This window comes from Uncinocarpus reesii, genomic scaffold, assembly GCF_000003515.1.
Source record: "Uncinocarpus reesii 1704 scaffold_1 genomic scaffold, whole genome shotgun sequence".
Lineage (NCBI taxonomy): Eukaryota > Fungi > Ascomycota > Eurotiomycetes > Onygenales > Onygenaceae > Uncinocarpus > Uncinocarpus reesii.
In genome coordinates this window covers 2,243,650-2,261,635 of record NW_003052500.1, presented here as the reverse complement: position 1 = coordinate 2,261,635, position 17,986 = coordinate 2,243,650, and the positions used below count along the sequence as shown (strand labels likewise).

General features: G+C 50.5%; 7 protein-coding genes across 7 annotated transcripts; 4 read left to right on the top strand and 3 right to left on the bottom strand.

Annotated features, from left to right (window-relative positions):
• Window positions 1–593: 593 nt before the first annotated feature.
• Window positions 594–2,495, bottom strand: UREG_00954 (uncharacterized protein; the record flags this gene model as incomplete). The annotated part of the gene is made up of 2 exons (XM_002541392.1): window positions 594–2,171; window positions 2,232–2,495. 2 exons carry the CDS (start codon window positions 2,493–2,495, stop codon window positions 594–596), a joined length of 1,842 nt encoding a protein of 613 aa, XP_002541438.1.
• Window positions 2,496–3,318: 823 nt separating this feature from the next.
• Window positions 3,319–6,577, top strand: UREG_00953 (calcium-transporting P-type ATPase, PMR1-type; the record flags this gene model as incomplete). The annotated part of the gene is made up of 2 exons (XM_002541391.1): window positions 3,319–5,914; window positions 5,973–6,577. The coding sequence occupies 2 exons, from the start codon at window positions 3,319–3,321 to the stop codon at window positions 6,575–6,577; spliced, it is 3,201 nt and encodes a 1,066-aa protein (XP_002541437.1).
• Window positions 6,578–7,006: 429 nt separating this feature from the next.
• Window positions 7,007–9,059, bottom strand: UREG_00952 (ammonium transporter MEP1; the record flags this gene model as incomplete). The annotated part of the gene is made up of 4 exons (XM_002541390.1): window positions 7,007–7,848; window positions 7,904–8,495; window positions 8,548–8,879; window positions 8,960–9,059. 4 exons carry the CDS (start codon window positions 9,057–9,059, stop codon window positions 7,007–7,009), a joined length of 1,866 nt encoding a protein of 621 aa, XP_002541436.1.
• Window positions 9,060–9,734: 675 nt separating this feature from the next.
• On the top strand, window positions 9,735–10,235 carry UREG_00951 (uncharacterized protein; the record flags this gene model as incomplete). Its single annotated transcript, XM_002541389.1, has 2 exons — window positions 9,735–9,804; window positions 9,826–10,235. 2 exons carry the CDS (start codon window positions 9,735–9,737, stop codon window positions 10,233–10,235), a joined length of 480 nt encoding a protein of 159 aa, XP_002541435.1.
• Window positions 10,236–10,871: 636 nt separating this feature from the next.
• UREG_00950 (uncharacterized protein) lies at window positions 10,872–13,385 on the bottom strand (the record flags this gene model as incomplete). Its single annotated transcript, XM_002541388.1, has 2 exons — window positions 10,872–12,122; window positions 12,180–13,385. 2 exons carry the CDS (start codon window positions 13,383–13,385, stop codon window positions 10,872–10,874), a joined length of 2,457 nt encoding a protein of 818 aa, XP_002541434.1.
• Window positions 13,386–13,980: 595 nt separating this feature from the next.
• UREG_00949 (uncharacterized protein) lies at window positions 13,981–15,265 on the top strand (the record flags this gene model as incomplete). The annotated part of the gene is made up of 2 exons (XM_002541387.1): window positions 13,981–14,103; window positions 14,180–15,265. 2 exons carry the CDS (start codon window positions 13,981–13,983, stop codon window positions 15,263–15,265), a joined length of 1,209 nt encoding a protein of 402 aa, XP_002541433.1.
• An 842-nt stretch (window positions 15,266–16,107) lies between these two features.
• On the top strand, window positions 16,108–17,831 carry UREG_00948 (hexokinase; the record flags this gene model as incomplete). The annotated part of the gene is made up of 3 exons (XM_002541386.1): window positions 16,108–16,147; window positions 16,220–16,902; window positions 16,956–17,831. The coding sequence occupies 3 exons, from the start codon at window positions 16,108–16,110 to the stop codon at window positions 17,829–17,831; spliced, it is 1,599 nt and encodes a 532-aa protein (XP_002541432.1).
• Between the last annotated feature and the right edge of the window lie 155 nt (window positions 17,832–17,986).

Here is a 17,986-nt window from a genome sequence, read left to right as displayed (position 1 = left end):
CACCGGTTGTCGCGACGCGTTTGGGGAAGGTTGAGGCAATTGGCCAATCAACAGCCAGAACATTGATATGCACGCGGAACGTGAAACGATCCGGTTAAACACCAATGTCAAGTTTCAAAGTTCAGTAGAGAAATGGTGTGAATGGTTGAGATTCCAAAGACAACGCTGTTGAGTAGACATTCGATTCAAGATACGAGCTACAAACTAATACCTAGTCCCAAATCCGACAGACTATTAAAGCACTCAATTCAATGGCAGGAGAAACGAGACAGACAAGCCAACCAGGGTAGAGAACCTCCCAAAAACATTGAACAGCCAAAACAATTTTCAAAATTCATACAGAAAACTCAAGCATTGAAGATCTCGGGTATTCGACGTGGCGTGATAGACGAGAAGAACGGGTTTGAAGATACCAAACAAAAGCCGGCAAAGGGGTGTCAAGACGCTTCCCAATACGTTGACGTCCCCAAGGAAAAGCAAAAAGCAAAGGCCAAAACAACTCATGCACTGATTACCAAAAAGTATCCCTTTAAGATCCACCCCAGAGGAAGAATATGCCATCATACACACCCACACGAGTTACCTCTTCTCCATTACACAGCAACTTCCGCTGCCTGGGATGCGATTTCACCGCCAGCTTCTGTTTCAGCCCAAGAGCCCCACAGAGCTTGTTTAGCTTTGATCTTCAACCGTCCACCGAGCACAGTACTGCTTTGCTCGACCTTAACGGCGTCCTTAGTCGCTAGAACGAGAACTTCAAAGAACATTTTGGTCGCATCGTCCTTGTTTGTAGTCTTCTCCGGAAGAATGTCTTGGAAAACAACGCTCGTGCTCTTGGATTGTGACGAGGCGTCAGTGGTTGGCGCATCGAATTGTTCACGAAGAATATGCACCGCATGTTTCGTTCCAAGAGAGATTGGGCCACTATCAATCGGCTGAATGGTTGGTTCGCCGTCTTCGTAGTCATCTCGGTGGCCAATTCCTTCTCCGTCGCTCCATTCTTCTCTCTCTGGACGACCCTGCACTTCATCCTCGCCAGGAAGATGGATTTCAGTAGCATTAAGTACGCTAGATGAATCAGCTCCCAAAGCAACTCCCTCATCGAAATGCGTGATACCCTCATCTTCTCGTATTTCAAGCTGTGGGCCTTTCTCTCCTCCTTCCAAATCGATATCAGAGACCCCGCTATCCCTTTTTCGCTTCAGTTGACCGGCTTGTCTCACGCAATCGATTGAAAGCATGTTCTTCAACTCTGGTGCCCAACTGTAAATGCTACAGCCTGCCATAACATTGGAGGCGAATTCACCCTTTTCCTGCATGGCCATTAGGGTGAGCAATACGGGATCACGCGGCAGGAATGATAGAAACGATTCTGGTTTGAGGATCTTGGAGCGGCCGTCTTGCTGTGCTTTTATTTTATCCATTGAAAAGAAGGTATCGTGGTCGGGTTTAATCAACTTTCTACGCTTGGTTCGTTGCTGCTGGCGCGCCGTGACTGCTTCTTCGTTCATTAATGACTGTTCCATTTCACGAACAACGCTTGAGCGCGCCGATGATAGTGGAGACTGTGAGTTCCGTAAGAAGTCGTTGCCTTGGTCTGCTAGAATGGTGGATTCTTCGGCAATAGGAACGCCCAATTCTTCCATGCCACCCATTGCCACATCTTCATCATGCTGTACTGCCCTGTCGATTTCATCTTGGGGAACTTCGGTATCATCACCGCCGAGTTTGGGGAGAGGCGCAGCATCTAAGCCAAGGTCAAGATCTAAATCGTCATCAAACAAGCGAGGCTCCTCGCTGAACAAATCTTCGCCCATGGGGCGCGCGGCAGGGGCATTTCTGCCAACTTCAATACTGGTGTCGTGGCCAAGGGGGATGTCTTCATCTTCACCCAAGTCGAGAACAAGACCGGTATCATCCTCTAAATGAGGTCGTTCGACTGGTCGAGCCTTTTGGGGCGAGCTGCTGTCAGGAAGCAGTTGGCTCGACCAACCAAGAGAAGCTGCGGGGCCTTTGTCACGATGGTCCAGTTGCAATGGCTGCGAGAACAAGATTGACGTATCCAAATTCATAAATAGATCCGATTCAGTCAAAACGTCTGGTAAAGTAATACCGCCTGGTGGCAGGGGGACTGTGGCTGGAAGATCGTTGTTGTTGGTCAATCGGAATGCCTAGAAAGAATATCAGCACCACGTCTACAATGTAGCATTAAAATTAGACAGAATGCTCACCATTTTGATCTTCATCAGGGCTTCATTGCAGTCGTCAAGGAGGTATCTAGTTTTGCGACTGTAGATCCGAACAACACCCAAAAGCAGCTGGCCACTTAGTCGTAAAGCCATAGGTGCCTGGCCTTGGTCCACAATTGCATTAACACTGCTTTCAATGTCCGACTGAAGAATGTGAGCTTTCGATAACTTGCGCTCCAGGTTAGCAGACAGCCAGACGCGGGCCAGCGGCCCCGTCTTGGACAGAAGCGTCTCGGAGTAAAACATCGCGAATACCCAAGCTTAACTCCCAATAGTCGAGGGTGTCGAGGTTGGTTTAACAAATAAGTCGGGTCGAGTCGGAGGAGGTCAGTCAACAGAGGGCATTGACGCGAAGGACTGTACCCAACATTGACCACGAGCCGACGGGTCGCGACAAAAGCGGCAAGTCAATCACAGTAGCTGTCCTTTAGACGCGAGCACAAACAAGTGACTTGTAATCGTCGATATGTTGCGGGGGATTCGTTCGTGGGTCGGGGGTTCTTCAGGGCGCGTTGTGCGGGATGCTCGTGGCTGTTCGGTTTCCTGGGAGAAAGAGGCAGCAGCACAGCAAAAACAACAAACTCGAGTGGCTGGATGATTAGTAATCTGCGTATTTACTAGTGTATCTTTGAAATCGGGACGGATATACTATATTCCCTTTTAGCCAATCAGAGCCTCAACTCTCTTACATAATCCCCTAACATCGGCCAAAGGTCCCCAGGCAAAGAGGAACGCCAACGTTGCAGTTCAACAGCATTCCGCTGTGCTGAGCTGAACAAGGAGCTAACTAGCTGATCAGAAGGCGAAAAGCACATTACCTGACATTATTGACATTGGCCTCTCTTTTTCTGTTCAATTGCGAGTTTCCTTTGTAACACCCTCATTTTTCGTCTCATCCTACTTTGCGGTTTCCGTCTGATATCCAGCTTCACCAGCCATTCACACGAATTGTCGCCTATGCTGAAGGGACCCGTCTTTTAACATCGGGCTCTTTTCCAGCCCTTCATTCTCATGTCATGAACAGGAAGGCTGACAGTGCTGATATTTACTGGTCATGAAAGTTTAAGAGATGTCAACATTCTATCCTTCGTTGCCGCTCCGTGATGCCTCGGTCCCCCTTCGAACCCCTTCGCCTGTCCCATCACCCTTGAAACGGTCGACCGTGCAATCTTCCTCCATTACCTCGACGTATTCGAAACTAAGCCCGCAAGAAGCCGCGGAACGCCTCAATACAGACCTGGTTCATGGCCTTACTCCGAGTGACGCTGAAGCGCGGTTGCTTCGGGATGGCCCAAATGAGCTTCCTCATGAAGAACCAGAGCCACTTTGGCTACGGTTTCTGAAACAATTCAAAGAGCCGTTGATCCTTTTACTGCTTGGCTCCGCTGTAATCTCGTTTTTTATGCACAATTTTGACGACGCTGTTAGCATCACCTTGGCCGTGACAATCGTTGTCAGCGTGGGGTTTGTGCAGGAATACAGATCAGAGAAATCCCTGGAGGCATTGAGTCGACTGGTTCCACATTATGCTCACTTGGTACGCAACATACCATCCGGGTCCACTGGACGGTCCACTCCTGGTATGGTGAACACCAAAGACCAGTATGAAATGCAAGAACTCACGGATAGCTCTTCATGTACCACCAATCAAGCTGCAAAGGGGTCTACAACGGTTATTGCAAGCAAATTGGTCCCTGGAGACCTGGTTTTATTTTCCACTGGAGATCGCATTCCCGCTGACTTGCGTATAACCCGAGCTACTCATCTCACAATCGACGAATCGAATTTGACGGGAGAGAACGAGCCAGTGTCAAAATTCTCTCGTGCGCTAGGCAGCCCGGCAAAGACCCTCCACCCAGTTCAAAATTCCACCCCTCCTCGATCGCCGTTCTACTACTCACCTGCGGCTGGCACGGTTGGGACAGACCTTCGTCTCAGCGAACAACACAATATTGCTTTCATGGGCACCTTGGTACGATCCGGTCATGGACAAGGCATTGTGATTGCGACCGGGCCGAATACAGAGTTTGGAAGCATATCCGCCTCCCTTCAAGAAATTGAAAGCCCAAGAACCCCTTTACAACTTTCAATGGATCGTCTTGGGCAGGAACTGTCCTATGTATCTTTTGTTGTTATAGGTCTAATTGTTCTCATCGGATTAATCCAAGGCAGGAAGCTTCTGGAAATGTTCACCATAGGGGTATCCCTCGCCGTGGCAGCGATTCCGGAAGGACTTCCAATCATTGTTACAGTAACCCTAGCACTGGGCGTTCTCAGGATGGCAAATCGCGGAGCAATCGTGCGGAGACTGCCTAGCGTTGAGACACTGGGCTCCGTCAATGTGGTTTGCAGCGATAAAACCGGAACCCTTACGCTCAATCATATGACTGTTACGAAAATGTGGCATTTCGACGCCGAGGAGCCCTTTGAAATTCAGAAAGAAGATGCACCGGCTACTCTCACCGCAGCGGCTCGAACAATACTTCGCGTTGGAAATATTGCCAACAATAGCCGGCTTTCCCGTGCCCATGCGAACTCCCCTGCAACTGCATCTTCGGCCGCTGTTTTATCGTCGACTGCCGACCGATCTTCAGGTGCAGTGAGAAGCCGCTGGGTCGGCCAGCCAACCGATGTCGCTCTCCTTGACCTTTTAGATGTGCTTGGTGAAGACGATGTTCGACTTAGGGTCAATGCACGAGTGTCGGAAACGCCTTTCAGTTCGGAACGGAAGTGGATGGGTGTTGTGGTCAGCAACAGCGCTTCAGACGGTGGCTACGAGCATGGCAGTGAAGTTGCCTACATCAAAGGTTCTCTTGAGGAGGTCTTAAAGCGATGCGATACCTATTTAACCAAAGATGGCCGCGAGGTGATATTGGATGAACGGAGAAGGCAAAGCGCACGACAAGCTACCGAGTCAATGGCTCAGGAAGGTTTGAGAGTGATAGCTTTTGCGAGTGGTCCGATCAGAAGTATGCAAAAACCAAACTCTCTCTCCCATAGCCAAGCGGATGACTATCAACTGCACGGCGAAGAATGTTATACGGGTCTCTGTTTTGCCGGAATTGTCGGCATGAATGATCCCCCACGCAAGGATGTGCACAAATCAATTCGCCGGCTTTTAACGGGAGGAGTCAGAGTGATAATGATTACTGGTGACGCTGAAACTACCGCGGTAGCCATCGCGAAGAAACTAGGCATGCCCATCAACATGTCGGGGACAGCAAGGACAGTTTTGAGAGGTGACGAAATTGACCATATGAGCACTGAAGAGCTCGCACAAGCAATGGCCACCACGTCGATATTCGCCCGAACCAGCCCGGATCATAAAATGAAAATTGTTAAGGCTTTACAATATAGAGGAGACGTCGTTGCAATGACAGGCGACGGAGTCAACGATGCACCAGCATTGAAAAAAGCAGATATCGGAATCTCCATGGGCCTGCTGGGAACCGATGTCGCAAAAGAAGCAGCTGATATGATCTTAACTGATGACGATTTTTCTACGATTCTTAGAGCTATAGAGCAGGGAAAGGGCATTTTCTACAATATTCAAAATTTCATCACATTTCAATTGAGCACTAGCGTTGCAGCGTTGAGTTTGGTTCTTGTCAGTACTGGATTGGGGTTCAAGAATCCTCTGAATGCGATGCAAATATTATGGATTAGTAAGTTCATGCATAGTGTGTCTGTTCGCTGGTTAACCCAGTTGCTGACCCTGTCTAGACATTCTTATGGACGGGCCACCCGCTCAGTCCCTCGGTGTTGAACCCGTCGATCCGTCAATCATGGTCAGACCTCCGCGTCCCAAACATGCCCGCGTCCTCACCAAACCTCTCATCCGGCGCGTCCTCACCTCGGCTGCTTGCATAATGCTCGGTACGCTTGCGGTCTACATCCACGAAATGATCGACCACACCGACGAAATCTCCGGCGTAACCTCGCGCGTCGTCACTCGCCGCGACACGACCATGACATTCACCTGCTTCGTGCTCTTTGACATGTTCAATGCGCTGACCTGCAGAAGCGAAGGAAAGTCGGTGCTCCGTGGTCAGCTTGCACTGGCCAGCAATAAGATGTTCAATTATGCTGTGCTGGGCTCGCTCCTGGGTCAAGCATGTGTGATCTACCTTCCAATCCTACAGGATGTCTTTCAGACGGAGCCGCTGGGACTGGGGGATTTGGTTGCCTTGCTGTGCATTTCAAGCAGTGTCTTTTGGGTCGATGAGATTCGGAAGTATTTGATGACACGGGGTCGCGGTCGGGGCTTGTTTGGCATTGGGGCGTCTTCTACACAGTTATCTGCGGTTGGGTACAGTATCAACGTGTAATAGAATCGTAATGAGCCATTCTGTTTGCCCCCTTTTGATATTTCTTCTGGCCTATGTATAAAACTAGCTAGCGGAGCATATTATGGATATGCCATGATATCAACATTGGAGAAACTCTGTACATATAAATCAGTGACGCTAATGCCCCAAAATAGAGATGCTCTCTATGTCTAACTTGAAAAAGTCAATGAAAACGAACGCATGGTAGAAAAACTGAGCCGACAAAATGCAGCCTTTCAAAATACCCATTGCCTCATCTAGGCCGACGCCAAACGCCCTACATCAACCCCATACAAGTTTGAGAACATAAAACAGCTAGCTAGTGATTGGGTATCATGATTTCATCGAAAACAAAAGGTCAATGCGAGAAGGCGAATGAGAGAGGTACCTCAAGCGGATGATGCACGAAGAGAAAAAGGGGATCTTCGTCTATCCGCACTTTTCATCCAGATCATCTTGAGTGGCTTGACGGGCTCCTATTGGTGCCACCATTGATTCCTGGGGCGACAGCTGTGAGAGATTGTCAGAAGAGGCCGGATGTATCGTCATTTCATGGTTCGATTCCAAGGATGTGAGGTGTTGTTCCGCTGATGCTGCGGGCATCTGCAAGGGCACCGGGGGCGGATGTGATCGCTTGGAGGCGAAAACCCGCGCCAATCTATTTCTTCGCTCCGGACTAGGCTGTCGGCTGGCGGATCCGGATGGTGTCTGACCGTCAGACGAGAATTCTTTGGGGATGTTATCCATGCTGTGGCTCGCGGAAATCCGTCCGTTTTGCACGGGGCGGGCGGCCATGGCGCTGTGCTCGTGGAAGCCGTAGAGGTCCGGGCGAGGAACTTGGTGGATGTGGCCACTAGGCTGTATACTTTGGGGAGTCCAGGCAAGATAGTCCCGTCGAACTTCGACGTAGTCGTATGCGAATTCCCCGAGCTGGTCGTCGTCCATGCCAAGGAGTTCAGCTTCCTCAGTGGCACGGAGATGGAGTCCAGGAATGAAGTTGATACCGTAAGCGATTATAGCGGAGACAACGAAGGAATAACCCGCACACGCAAGAATGTAGGCAATCTGGATGTACAGCTGGCGGTAGTTATGGATGATCCAACCACCCACACGAGTATGGGTCTCCGGGTTGATGGCACCGACATTAACGCCGTCAAGGCCAACAATGGAGTCGTCGCCAAATAAGGCATTGAAAATAAGACCGACAATTCCTGCGATGCCGTGCTCAGCGAGAATATCCATGGAGTCGTCAACTTTGAGCCAATATTTAACTACATTCAATCAGCCATTGGATCAATCAATACTCGAGAGCAGAGAAGTACCTACTCTTGGTGCTGTAGTTGGATACTACGCCGGTCACAATGCCCAAAATGACGCTGGCCCAGGGCGGGATGAAACCGGAAGCGGGAGTGGCAGCAACCAAGCCAGAAATCGTACCAGAACACCAACCAACCATTGTCCATTTTCGAGCAAGTCGCCAATCGAGGAGAACCCAAGTGATGGCGGCAAACGCTGCAGTCAAGTTGGAGTTCCAGCATGCAATTACAGCACGAAGGTTGGCACCAAACGCCGAACCACCGTTGAATCCAAGCCAGCCAAACCAGAGGATCACCGTTCCTAATACAATCAAAGACATGTTATGAGGACGATAGTTGAGCATCATATGTTCGTGACGACGGCCGAGGACCATGGAGTAGGCAAAACCGGACATTCCGGAAACGATCTCAACAGGACCTCCACCAGCATAGTCCATAACCCCGTATTTGTACGCCCAACCGTTGCTATTCCATACCCAGCAGACAATTGGACAATAAACCAAAGTTGCCCAGAAGAAAACGAACACCATGGCGGGTAGGAGACGGCCTCGTTCGGCTACGGCTCCCATTACGATAGCTGCTGTGACAGCGCAGAATTGCATCTAGCCAGCCGTTAGAACTTAAACACAACAGATCTGGCGGCGGGTTACCCACCTGGTATAGTGCGAAAAGTAACCCAGGAATGAGAGGAGAACCAGGGCTTGGATCCGCAAGAGTTTTCATAAGTCCGAAATTTCTCAGGTTTCCGATAAATCCGTTGGTCGCGCTTGTTGAAAAGGCAAGGGAATAACCCCAAAAGTACCATTGGAAGAAGATAACGGACATGGAACCCATGCAAGCCCATATCATGCTAAGAGCCGATTTTCGACGAGCAAGACCAGAATAGAGAAATGCCAGGCCAGGAACCATGATCATCGCCATTGCCGAAGCAATGATGATGTAGGCCTGGTCGCCAGATTGGAACCATTTGTTCAGATTTTCAACCCCTACGATCGAGTTTGCTGTTAGTATAAGCGTTCATCATGAGAGGTTCATGGTATGGCTGTGGAGTAATGGCGAAACTGACTTGAATTGCCGCCCAAATCCTTGTTAGTAGAGAGGTCAAAGTTCGCCGGAGCGCCAGTCCAGTTGTACGAAGCATAGTCGGGAGCGAAAGGGGCCGCCATCTTTTGGAAGCCGTGCGACCCGGGCTCCTTTATCTGAGTATTCTGATTATATCCCCAGATCTAATCGAGCGGTCCCAAAAGCAAGTCTGGATGCAATAGAGACTGTTTCGCCCGCTTCTGAAAGGTAAGATAGTTCCACTTGGCCTTCGCTAGACTAGGTAGGAATGATTGATTGATGCTGTAGGACGACCCGATATCTTCTAACGGATGGGAGAAGGTGATCTGCGGGTTTCAATCAGCACGCTATCAACGCGGATATCAAAAAAAGATATACAGGGCTAGCAGGAGCAGCTATTGACGGCGTAGGATCTCTAGTATCGAGTGCATACCCTTGAAACGTACTGGATCTCCGTTGAGGCGACTGGTGCTGGGCCAAAGCACTCTTTATGAGGGAAGCACTCTCAATTGATGCCAGACGGCGAAAGATTATTCACTTGAGACGGAAGGAGAGAGCACTGGGATTGAAACGAAGAAATTCCTTGAGGGGAGAACAAGCTGCAAACAAAGAAAGACGGCAGAGATAGTCAAGATAATCAGAGAGCCTCGAGAAGCACAAGCGATATCAGGGCGGGAGGAGATACAGCGCCTGATACCGGCTTGATACCGCCGTTTCCTGTTTGGGGAGGTCTGGATACCGGGCGCGGGAGGATCAGGAGACGCGAGCCACCACCCGCCATGTATCGTACCGGTAACGCGGACGCAGCTGTGACGGCGCTGTTCCGGTCCATTTTCGTGCTCGCTGGAAGTATATAAGAGCGGTAACTAGGCATGAGAGAAATAAACCAACATCGTTCCCGAGGGATAAACGGCTTGTCGATATGGCTTCCCTTGCCGCCAGCCAGACTGCGTCGTGGGCCAGAGCGCTCAGCAAGCCCCGATTCCGCACCAGAAGCTGAGGCCCTAACGGTTCGATTCCACTATAGAAAACCGCCGATTTTATTCACCCTTCGCCAGGAATTGGGACCACTGCAAAAAGCCTTCCATCAGCTCACCACAGCTACGACCAAACAGTCGGTACCGTATTGTACACGGGCTGCAAAGCTTGACTCAACTCGCACCATGCTATCGTGCCGTCAGCCCTATCAGTGCTTGATATCACGTCCCCACGCCCGACCCAAGCTTTTCCCTTATCCCGCGCCCGCGATTGGGCGAGATAACATCGCCCCACAGCTCTAATCCTATCCCGGCCAGAGTTACCGTTGTTGGAAAGAACGAAGATAAAAGAAGCTTTTGCGTATTAGGTTCAGGAGGACTTCCGGAGCCCCACTATCTGTGGCTGAACCAGCGGGATCCGCAGATAAGCATCCGATCTCGTCCGTTTCCTCTTGTTTGATTGGTCCGGAAATCATGCCCAGCCACGGGCGGGTTTACATAAGCCACTCCTATCTCTTTATTGGACGGAAGCCAATCACAGCGGTCCAGAGCTTATCTCAGGGTTTGAAAGTTGACACACGTTGTTTTGTTTCGATCTGTGGCTGGGGATGTGCGTCTCGCTCTTCTTTATCTGCGGATGTTACGCGGTCGGTTTGATTAAGGCCGGGCTCTCCAGAAAAGCAATGCACATTATTTGTGGTCCGGCTAGAACATGCTGTGACTTGTTGCCGGTTAGCTGCATCTTGATCGGCTCTCTCAAAACCTCGAAACCGCCGCGGACAACCAGAAGCAGACACCCGGTACGGCAAGCAGAATCTGGGGAATTGGTTTTAATGTATGGACGTCAATGCCGCAGTATATCCCAGAATGCTGCTGTAAAAGGAATGGACAGCATGTTAAAAAAGCAGATGTACACGAAAATAGAAAATAGCCTCTTACTTATACGACCATCGCCCTCGCCCTGCTTCGCTCCTCTGCTGATAGCTTGTCAACCATGTCCCCGCCACTCTTCTCGATTTCATCCCACTCCTCCTCTTCAAGACCCATCACCATCACAATCTGCGTGCATCGCCCAAAAGCTTCGCGATGGCGATATCGACTTCCTCCTCCGCCATCTGCACTCACGTAGCTCTCTCCAATGTCCACTGCCGCCGAGATGACGCCGGTGATGTCGCGTTCCAGGCGCGTGGCTCCCAGCGCATTCACTCGTCCATGATACGACCAGATCCTCTTCTCCAGTAATCGGGCCAACGACGCGATCGTGACGCCCAACAGTCGGTCGAATGCCCGCCCCGTTAAAATTCGCGAGATTGGTACTAAGAGCTCCCGCCAGGAAGTCATGAACCGACGACGTACCTCGCTTCCTCCGGCAGAACTGTCGAGTTCGCTTGCTGCAATCTCCTCATCGTCTAATCCACCACCTTGGTCGCCATCGCCACCGCGAGGTTCATATTCAAAGTCGCGGAACGCATCGGCCAGAATAGGTCGAAGTCGCGTTTTCACGACGTTATTAAACACAACCTGAATTCCATCACCAATGAGATCTTGGGCCTTTGATTCAAAAGACGACGAAAGCGAGCGCAGTGCTCCAGCCACCGCCTCCGCATCATTGTCGAGCGGAAATAGATGTGGAATCCTGCCCCCCGAATCCCTATTATGCGGTTCACCAGTGGCGCCATTCGCACCGTCTGACTCGAGAAAGTTTTTGAGAATCCGGTTGATATAATCGATGGCAACATCCAGATTGTTGATTAAAACGAGAAATGAGACAACGACTGCTTCAGGAGGTGGGCCGCCGGGAACAACGGGTCTAGGGTAAGTCTCATCTCGCATTTTTCGCTGTATCATCCCAATGAAATCCGATCCCAACACTCGTGCGATGGTAGGCACAACATTCATCACGATCGGTTTGTGGCCAGTAGCAAGCGATTGCTCGAGCACTTTGTTCACAATGTACATGATATCATCCACAGCAGATGTTATGTATGGCGGGTTTGATGTTGGAGGCCGTTGCAGGTTCAGTGTTAAATCGGACGGCGGTTCGTCAATCTGGAATGCCTTTTCAACCGATCGACGAAGGAAAAAAGTGGTCATTAAATTGAATGGCGAAACAAGCCGTTCATTAACCTTTTGACAGAGAGGAGACTCAAGCAAGAAGTTCGGTAGCACTAACTCTTCCGAGTCAACGGCCTATTGGAATGTCGTGAGCCAACCTGTCAGTAAAAAGTGCCGGCGAAATGAACATACCCTGCATTTATCGGCCAGAAAACGACTGTAGAGTGACCACCTGCCCAACATAAGAGACATTTCATTGAGAATGCCATCGATTTCTTTCATATCAACACCCTCATCCTCGCTAGTCCTCTGCGATGCACCATCCCTAGTTCCAGGGGAATTGGTTCGTTGAGGACCACCACGAGTATTCGGTAGAAAGCTTTGTACCAAAAAGGTAAATGCGTAGGATTTTATGTCAGTGAGTTTGCGGTCAACATGCCATTCATCGCTCCAGGTCTCTAGAATAATCCCACCCTGTACGTCGGCTTCGACCTGCAGCCTCTCAATCACCCTAGACATGTTCCCGGGGCCATAATGGCGCTCCACTAAGCCGCCATGGCTCTCAACTATCTGCGCGATGTGCTCAAATAACTTGGTCAGGGCGCTGGCATAGAAGTATCCCTCCTTGCTTTGGGCTCCGCCTGTCCCAGTGTTTAAATTTGTTCGTGCCCGACTCGCAACCCCTTGGCACACATATCTCCCGTAAACATCCAACCCGACGGCTGACCTGTCAATCAAAGGGAACAACTTGAAGAAGCGCGTGATTTTCGCGCCATCGTTCTCTTTCACTGCACGATCAAACTCGCGAAGAAACAGCCCGCACAGTGACTCCGCTGCATTTTCCAAAGTCACAGCAGGAGGATCAGGAACTTCGGCAGTCGGCACAATATCCGCAGCGAACGCCCCGTTGATGATCTCAGGGGAGATCCTTGATGCCCGGTTCAGATAGGAAGCTGCCGTTTCCCAGTCCTGAGAGGCACCCATCGATCCAGCCACGCCAAGCACGCACGCCTTGAGCTCCATCACCTGCTCAACCATTTCCAGTGTCGTCTTCACCCGCGATTGCTCCAGGTCCAGCCGATGGACCGCGCTAGAGATACGGTGAGCTGTGGCGGCGGTTTCCGAGAGCATTCCATGGCTAATCGCACGGGTGTTGCTTGCCTGGGATCCGATGCGAGCGCGAAGGATGTCGAGCCGGCCCAATTCGCGGGAGAAGTCCTTCTGGGAGGCCACGAGTGCTTCTAGGCGTGCAGTCACGGATGCTTCGCGGTCCTGGAGAGCGGACAGGGTAGCTTTGATGTCAGCGACGGAGCTGGCATTGAAAATGTCCGGTATCGCCTCGGCCTCTCCATCTTCGTTTGCAGATACACCGTTGATTAATCCGTCGTTTTGGTCCATGCCGGAGGTTCAATTGCGTGGGATCCCGTTGTCCTGTGGGAGGAGAACACACTGGCATTAGCCGCGGAACCTCTCAGCACAGCAAGTCCTTTTATTTGTAGGGGAATTACCTTGAAATAATACACTGCCTGGAGCTGTGTCTGGCAGATAAGGACAGGGGGTTGGCCCGCGGACTGACCGTGCGCTTGCTATGGAGGAAGATGGCAGCCAGGAGTTTGACAGCACAAAATGCGGGAGAGGTGTGACAGGCTTGGCGTCTCTCCGAAGTTGAAAAGGGCGCCGGCATCGTCAGTGCATCAACCGGCGGAGAAAAGCACATTCTCGCTGGTTCTGGTCATGGAACTGCGCCTTCGATTGTTTCTTGGATTGCTTTCATAGACCTAGCCAATGCTCTTGTTTAAATAGTTCATAGATCATTCTGATTCTCCGCGCCTTGCAGCATAGAGAGAGAGCTACTGTTCACCCACGCCAGTTACATGCTTCGATCAGCTAATTAACTACCTGGACTGCGTAACGACGGCGACAAACCACTCGATAGATTCTCGAAGCTGTCTAGACTACAAAGAAACTGCATACTAATAACTCTGAGGCAAATATGGGCAACGAACAATCTATCCCGATTGACGAACATGTCCGACCCAAGACTCTGGAAAGCCGCACTTTGGAAGCTGTTGCCAAGTATATCAAGGAGAAGGATGTCAAGAAGATAGTGGTCATGGTAGGCACCCGTTTCCCTTGCATGATAATGTGTTGCTTTGTGTAAAGATAACCGAGACGGTCCTAACGAGTCCTAGGTTGGTGCCGGCATCAGCACTGCAGCGGGCATACCCGATTTTCGGTCCCCCGACACTGGAATATATGCCAACCTTGCTCGCCTTAACCTCCCTACTCCTGAAGCAGTGTTTGATATTGAATACTTTCGCACCGATCCACGTCCCTTTTATGCGTTGACCAAGGAAATGCTTCCTGGGAAGGCCAAACCGACCCTGACGCACTCATTCATAAAGCTGCTTTACGACAAAGGTCGGCTACTGAAGCTTTTCACACAAAACATTGATTGTTTAGAGCGGGAGGCGGGTATACCTCCCGAGATGATTGTCGAGGCACATGGAAGCTTTGCTACCCAGAGCTGCATTGAATGCAAATCGCCGTATCCAGCGGACTTGATGCAAAAAGCCATTGAGGCCAATGATGTCCCGCTCTGCCCTGGATGTTTGAATCTGGTAAAGCCGGATGTAGTGTTCTTTGGTGAGCCACTACCAAGCACCTTTCTCCTAAACCGTACACTTCCAGCGGCAGCAGACCTATGCATTGTCATGGGAACGAGCTTGACTGTTCGGCCGTTTTCGAGTTTACCAAGCCTATGCCGAGATGAAACGCCCCGTATTCTCATCAATTTGACCCAAGCTGGTGGACTTGGATCTCGGCCTGATGACGTCTTGGTTCTGGGCGAATGCGATGATGGTGTCATGAAGCTCGCCGAAGCTCTTGGTTGGCGCGAGGAACTAGAAGCCCTCTGGGCCAAAGTGAACCCCGAAAAGGCGTCCAAAGCGCCTCGGGAGAAGAGAACGACGCCGATAACTAAGGATGAACACCTTAAGGAGGAAGTTGACAAGCTCACCGAAGAAGTTGGCCACGCCTTGGACGTCTCACAGGCACATGAAGAACGCGTCCGCGCACAGCTACAGGCAATCGATGTCAAGGAGCGCCGTGAAGCTGGGGCAAATGAACAAGAAGGGAACATAATGCAGTCAAGTAACCCTCCAACCAACAGAGATGCCGCGAAGCCAGCAAATAAAGAAAATGATGCTAACGCGGGCACTGAAGCCAATGCGGCGGAAAAGCTGCCGGAAAATTCGAAGCCCAATCCATCGCTATGAGCCGTTGGTCATGGTAAAACGCCTTCTTAACGCTCCTTTAACTCTCTTTCTCATTTCAACGTCCCCTGGCAGCGTGTACTGCTTCGAAGCAGCATCAGTAATGATTAACGAGCATATTTTGAATGAGCAGCTTTGACACTCTAGAAATTCGGTGATGAAGGCGCAAAAAGCCCCTTCAAATCCTTTCGATTCCTTTTTTGTTTTCGGGTTGGAGTTGGGATGTGGCTTCGAGGATCTTGAATGTCTGGTATAGCAACCATGTCGACTAATGATAATTTGGGTTAAGAAGCTCCATACTCTGTACTCCGTAGCTAATGGATTGCCTATCTCGATTCTTGCGCTAATTCCTTTCTCCTTTTCGCCTTTATTTTTCCTTCTGATATTAAGTTTTCAAGGGGGCGAACTGGATTTCCCCTGACAGCGGCGAAAGATTGGATCCGTCAAAGTTTGGCGAAAACGGCCAAAACGAAGGCATATTTGGGTCTGTCGATATGGGATCACAATAGAACAAACTGTGCGGTTCATCCAAGGCTTCCAGAGGCGAGGTAAATGCCGCGAGATCGTGGAGAACACAGAGTCCAGAGCAAAGAATTGATCCCACCAGCGAGACCCCACATGACGAGATCGAGATATTTATAGTTCGCTCACCGAGTTTGACGTTTTTGGATCCAGACTCTCGCCAACTTTCTTCTCCTGAACAGTATTTCTCGTCTCTGGCCTCAACTCGTTGCTGCGTTGGATAGTTGCTGAGCTGCGGCCTGATCTCCCTCTTTTTCCTGCAAGACGTTCCATTCCTGACTGCGGGGTTATCACGCAGACGAGGACCCTGATCAGATACCACTATGACCGTCACTACCCCCCGTCGAAGGCCGTCCCGTAAGGGTGAGTGTGACTCTTGGGATTCAGAATCTAGAGCGCGGATTTCTCAGACCAGCGTATTAACGTGGTAGCCAGGATCAATGGCCGATATGCCGAAGGACCTGCTCGAGCAGGTGAAGGAGCTTGAGGAGATCTTCACGGTCGACCAGGCTTGTTTAAAGAAGGTCGTCAACCACTTCGTCAAGGAGTTGGAGAAGGGTAACTGTTTGCTCCCTTTACGGAGATTTCGAAATTCAGCTATGCTAATGTACCATGGAAGGACTGAGCGTCGAGGGTGGAAACATCGTGAGCTTCCATCCCATCTTGCTTCGGAGATATCGGACAGCACTGACGAACATTCTCAACTACAGCCTATGAACGTTACCTGGGTCATGGGATTTCCCACCGGCCACGAACAAGGCACGTTCCTCGCTCTTGACATGGGCGGCACCAACCTTCGTGTTTGCGAGATTTTCCTTTGCGAAAAGAAAGGCGAATTCGACATCACTCAGTCTAAATACCGCATTCCCGAAGAGTTGAAGAACGGCTCTGCAAGTGAGCTTTGGGAATATATTGCCGATTGCGTCCAACAATTTATTGAATACCACCACGAGGAGGAAAATTTGCCGGATTTGCCCCTAGGTTTCACCTTCTCATACCCAGCGACTCAAGATTCCATTGACCATGGTGTGTTACAACGATGGACAAAGGGCTTTGATATTGACGGTGTGGAGGGAGAAGATGTGGTGCCTATGCTGGAACAGGCTCTCTCGAAGAGGGTATTTCTCCTGATTCCCATCCGGAAGAGGATTATTGGCTAATTGCACCCTAGGGTCTTCCGATTAAAGTCGCCGCTTTGATCAATGATACCACAGGAACCCTCATCGCATCAGCTTATACCGATCCAGAGATGAAAATCGGCTGCATCTTTGGAACCGGCGTTAACGCCGCCTACATGGAAAATGCCGGATCGATCCCAAAGATTGCTCACCACAACCTTCCTCCCGACATGCCAATTGCCATTAATTGCGAATACGGTGCTTTTGATAACGAGCGCGTGGTGCTTCCGTTGACGCAATATGACATTGTCATCGACCGCGACTCACCCCGTCCTGGCCAACAGGCTTTTGAGAAGATGACTGCTGGTCTTTATCTTGGTGAAATCTTCCGCCTCGTTCTTCTCGACCTTATCGACAACAAAGGCAATCTCATTTTCGAAGGTCAGGATGCTAGCAGCCTGCGGAAGCCCTACTGCCTGGATTCATCTTTCCTGGCCTACATCGAAGAAGATCCCTTTGAAAACTTGTCCGAAACCAAAGACCTTCTCGAGCGTACTCTCGGCCTCAAGGCCACCAAGCCGGAACTCGAGCTGTGCCGTCGCCTCGCAGAGCTCATCGGTACCCGTGCCGCAAGACTCTCCGCCTGTGGTGTTGCTGCTATCTGCACAAAAAAGAACATCAAATCCTGCCACGTCGGCGCCGATGGTTCAGTGTTCAACAAGTATCCCCATTTCAAGGCTCGTGGCGCCAAGGCACTCCGTGAGATCCTCGACTGGGCAGATGATGAGGAGGATAAGGTCGTTATGAGCTCTGCTGAAGACGGCTCTGGAGTGGGTGCCGCGTTGATCGCGGCGCTGACGCTAGAGAGAGTCAAGGCGGGCAATCTGGCGGGTATTCGAAAGACTGATACAATGAAGAAGATGCTGTGAAAGCATATTCTTAGCGTGTCTTTTTCGCTATAAATTTTGGAAACCCGCTCGCGGATTCGCTTAGCGGGATTTGGTCGAGTTTACAAGGCGCTCAAGATTTGTATAGACAATCTTTTTTGTTATCTGAGCTGGATGCTTTTAGACCGTATATACCT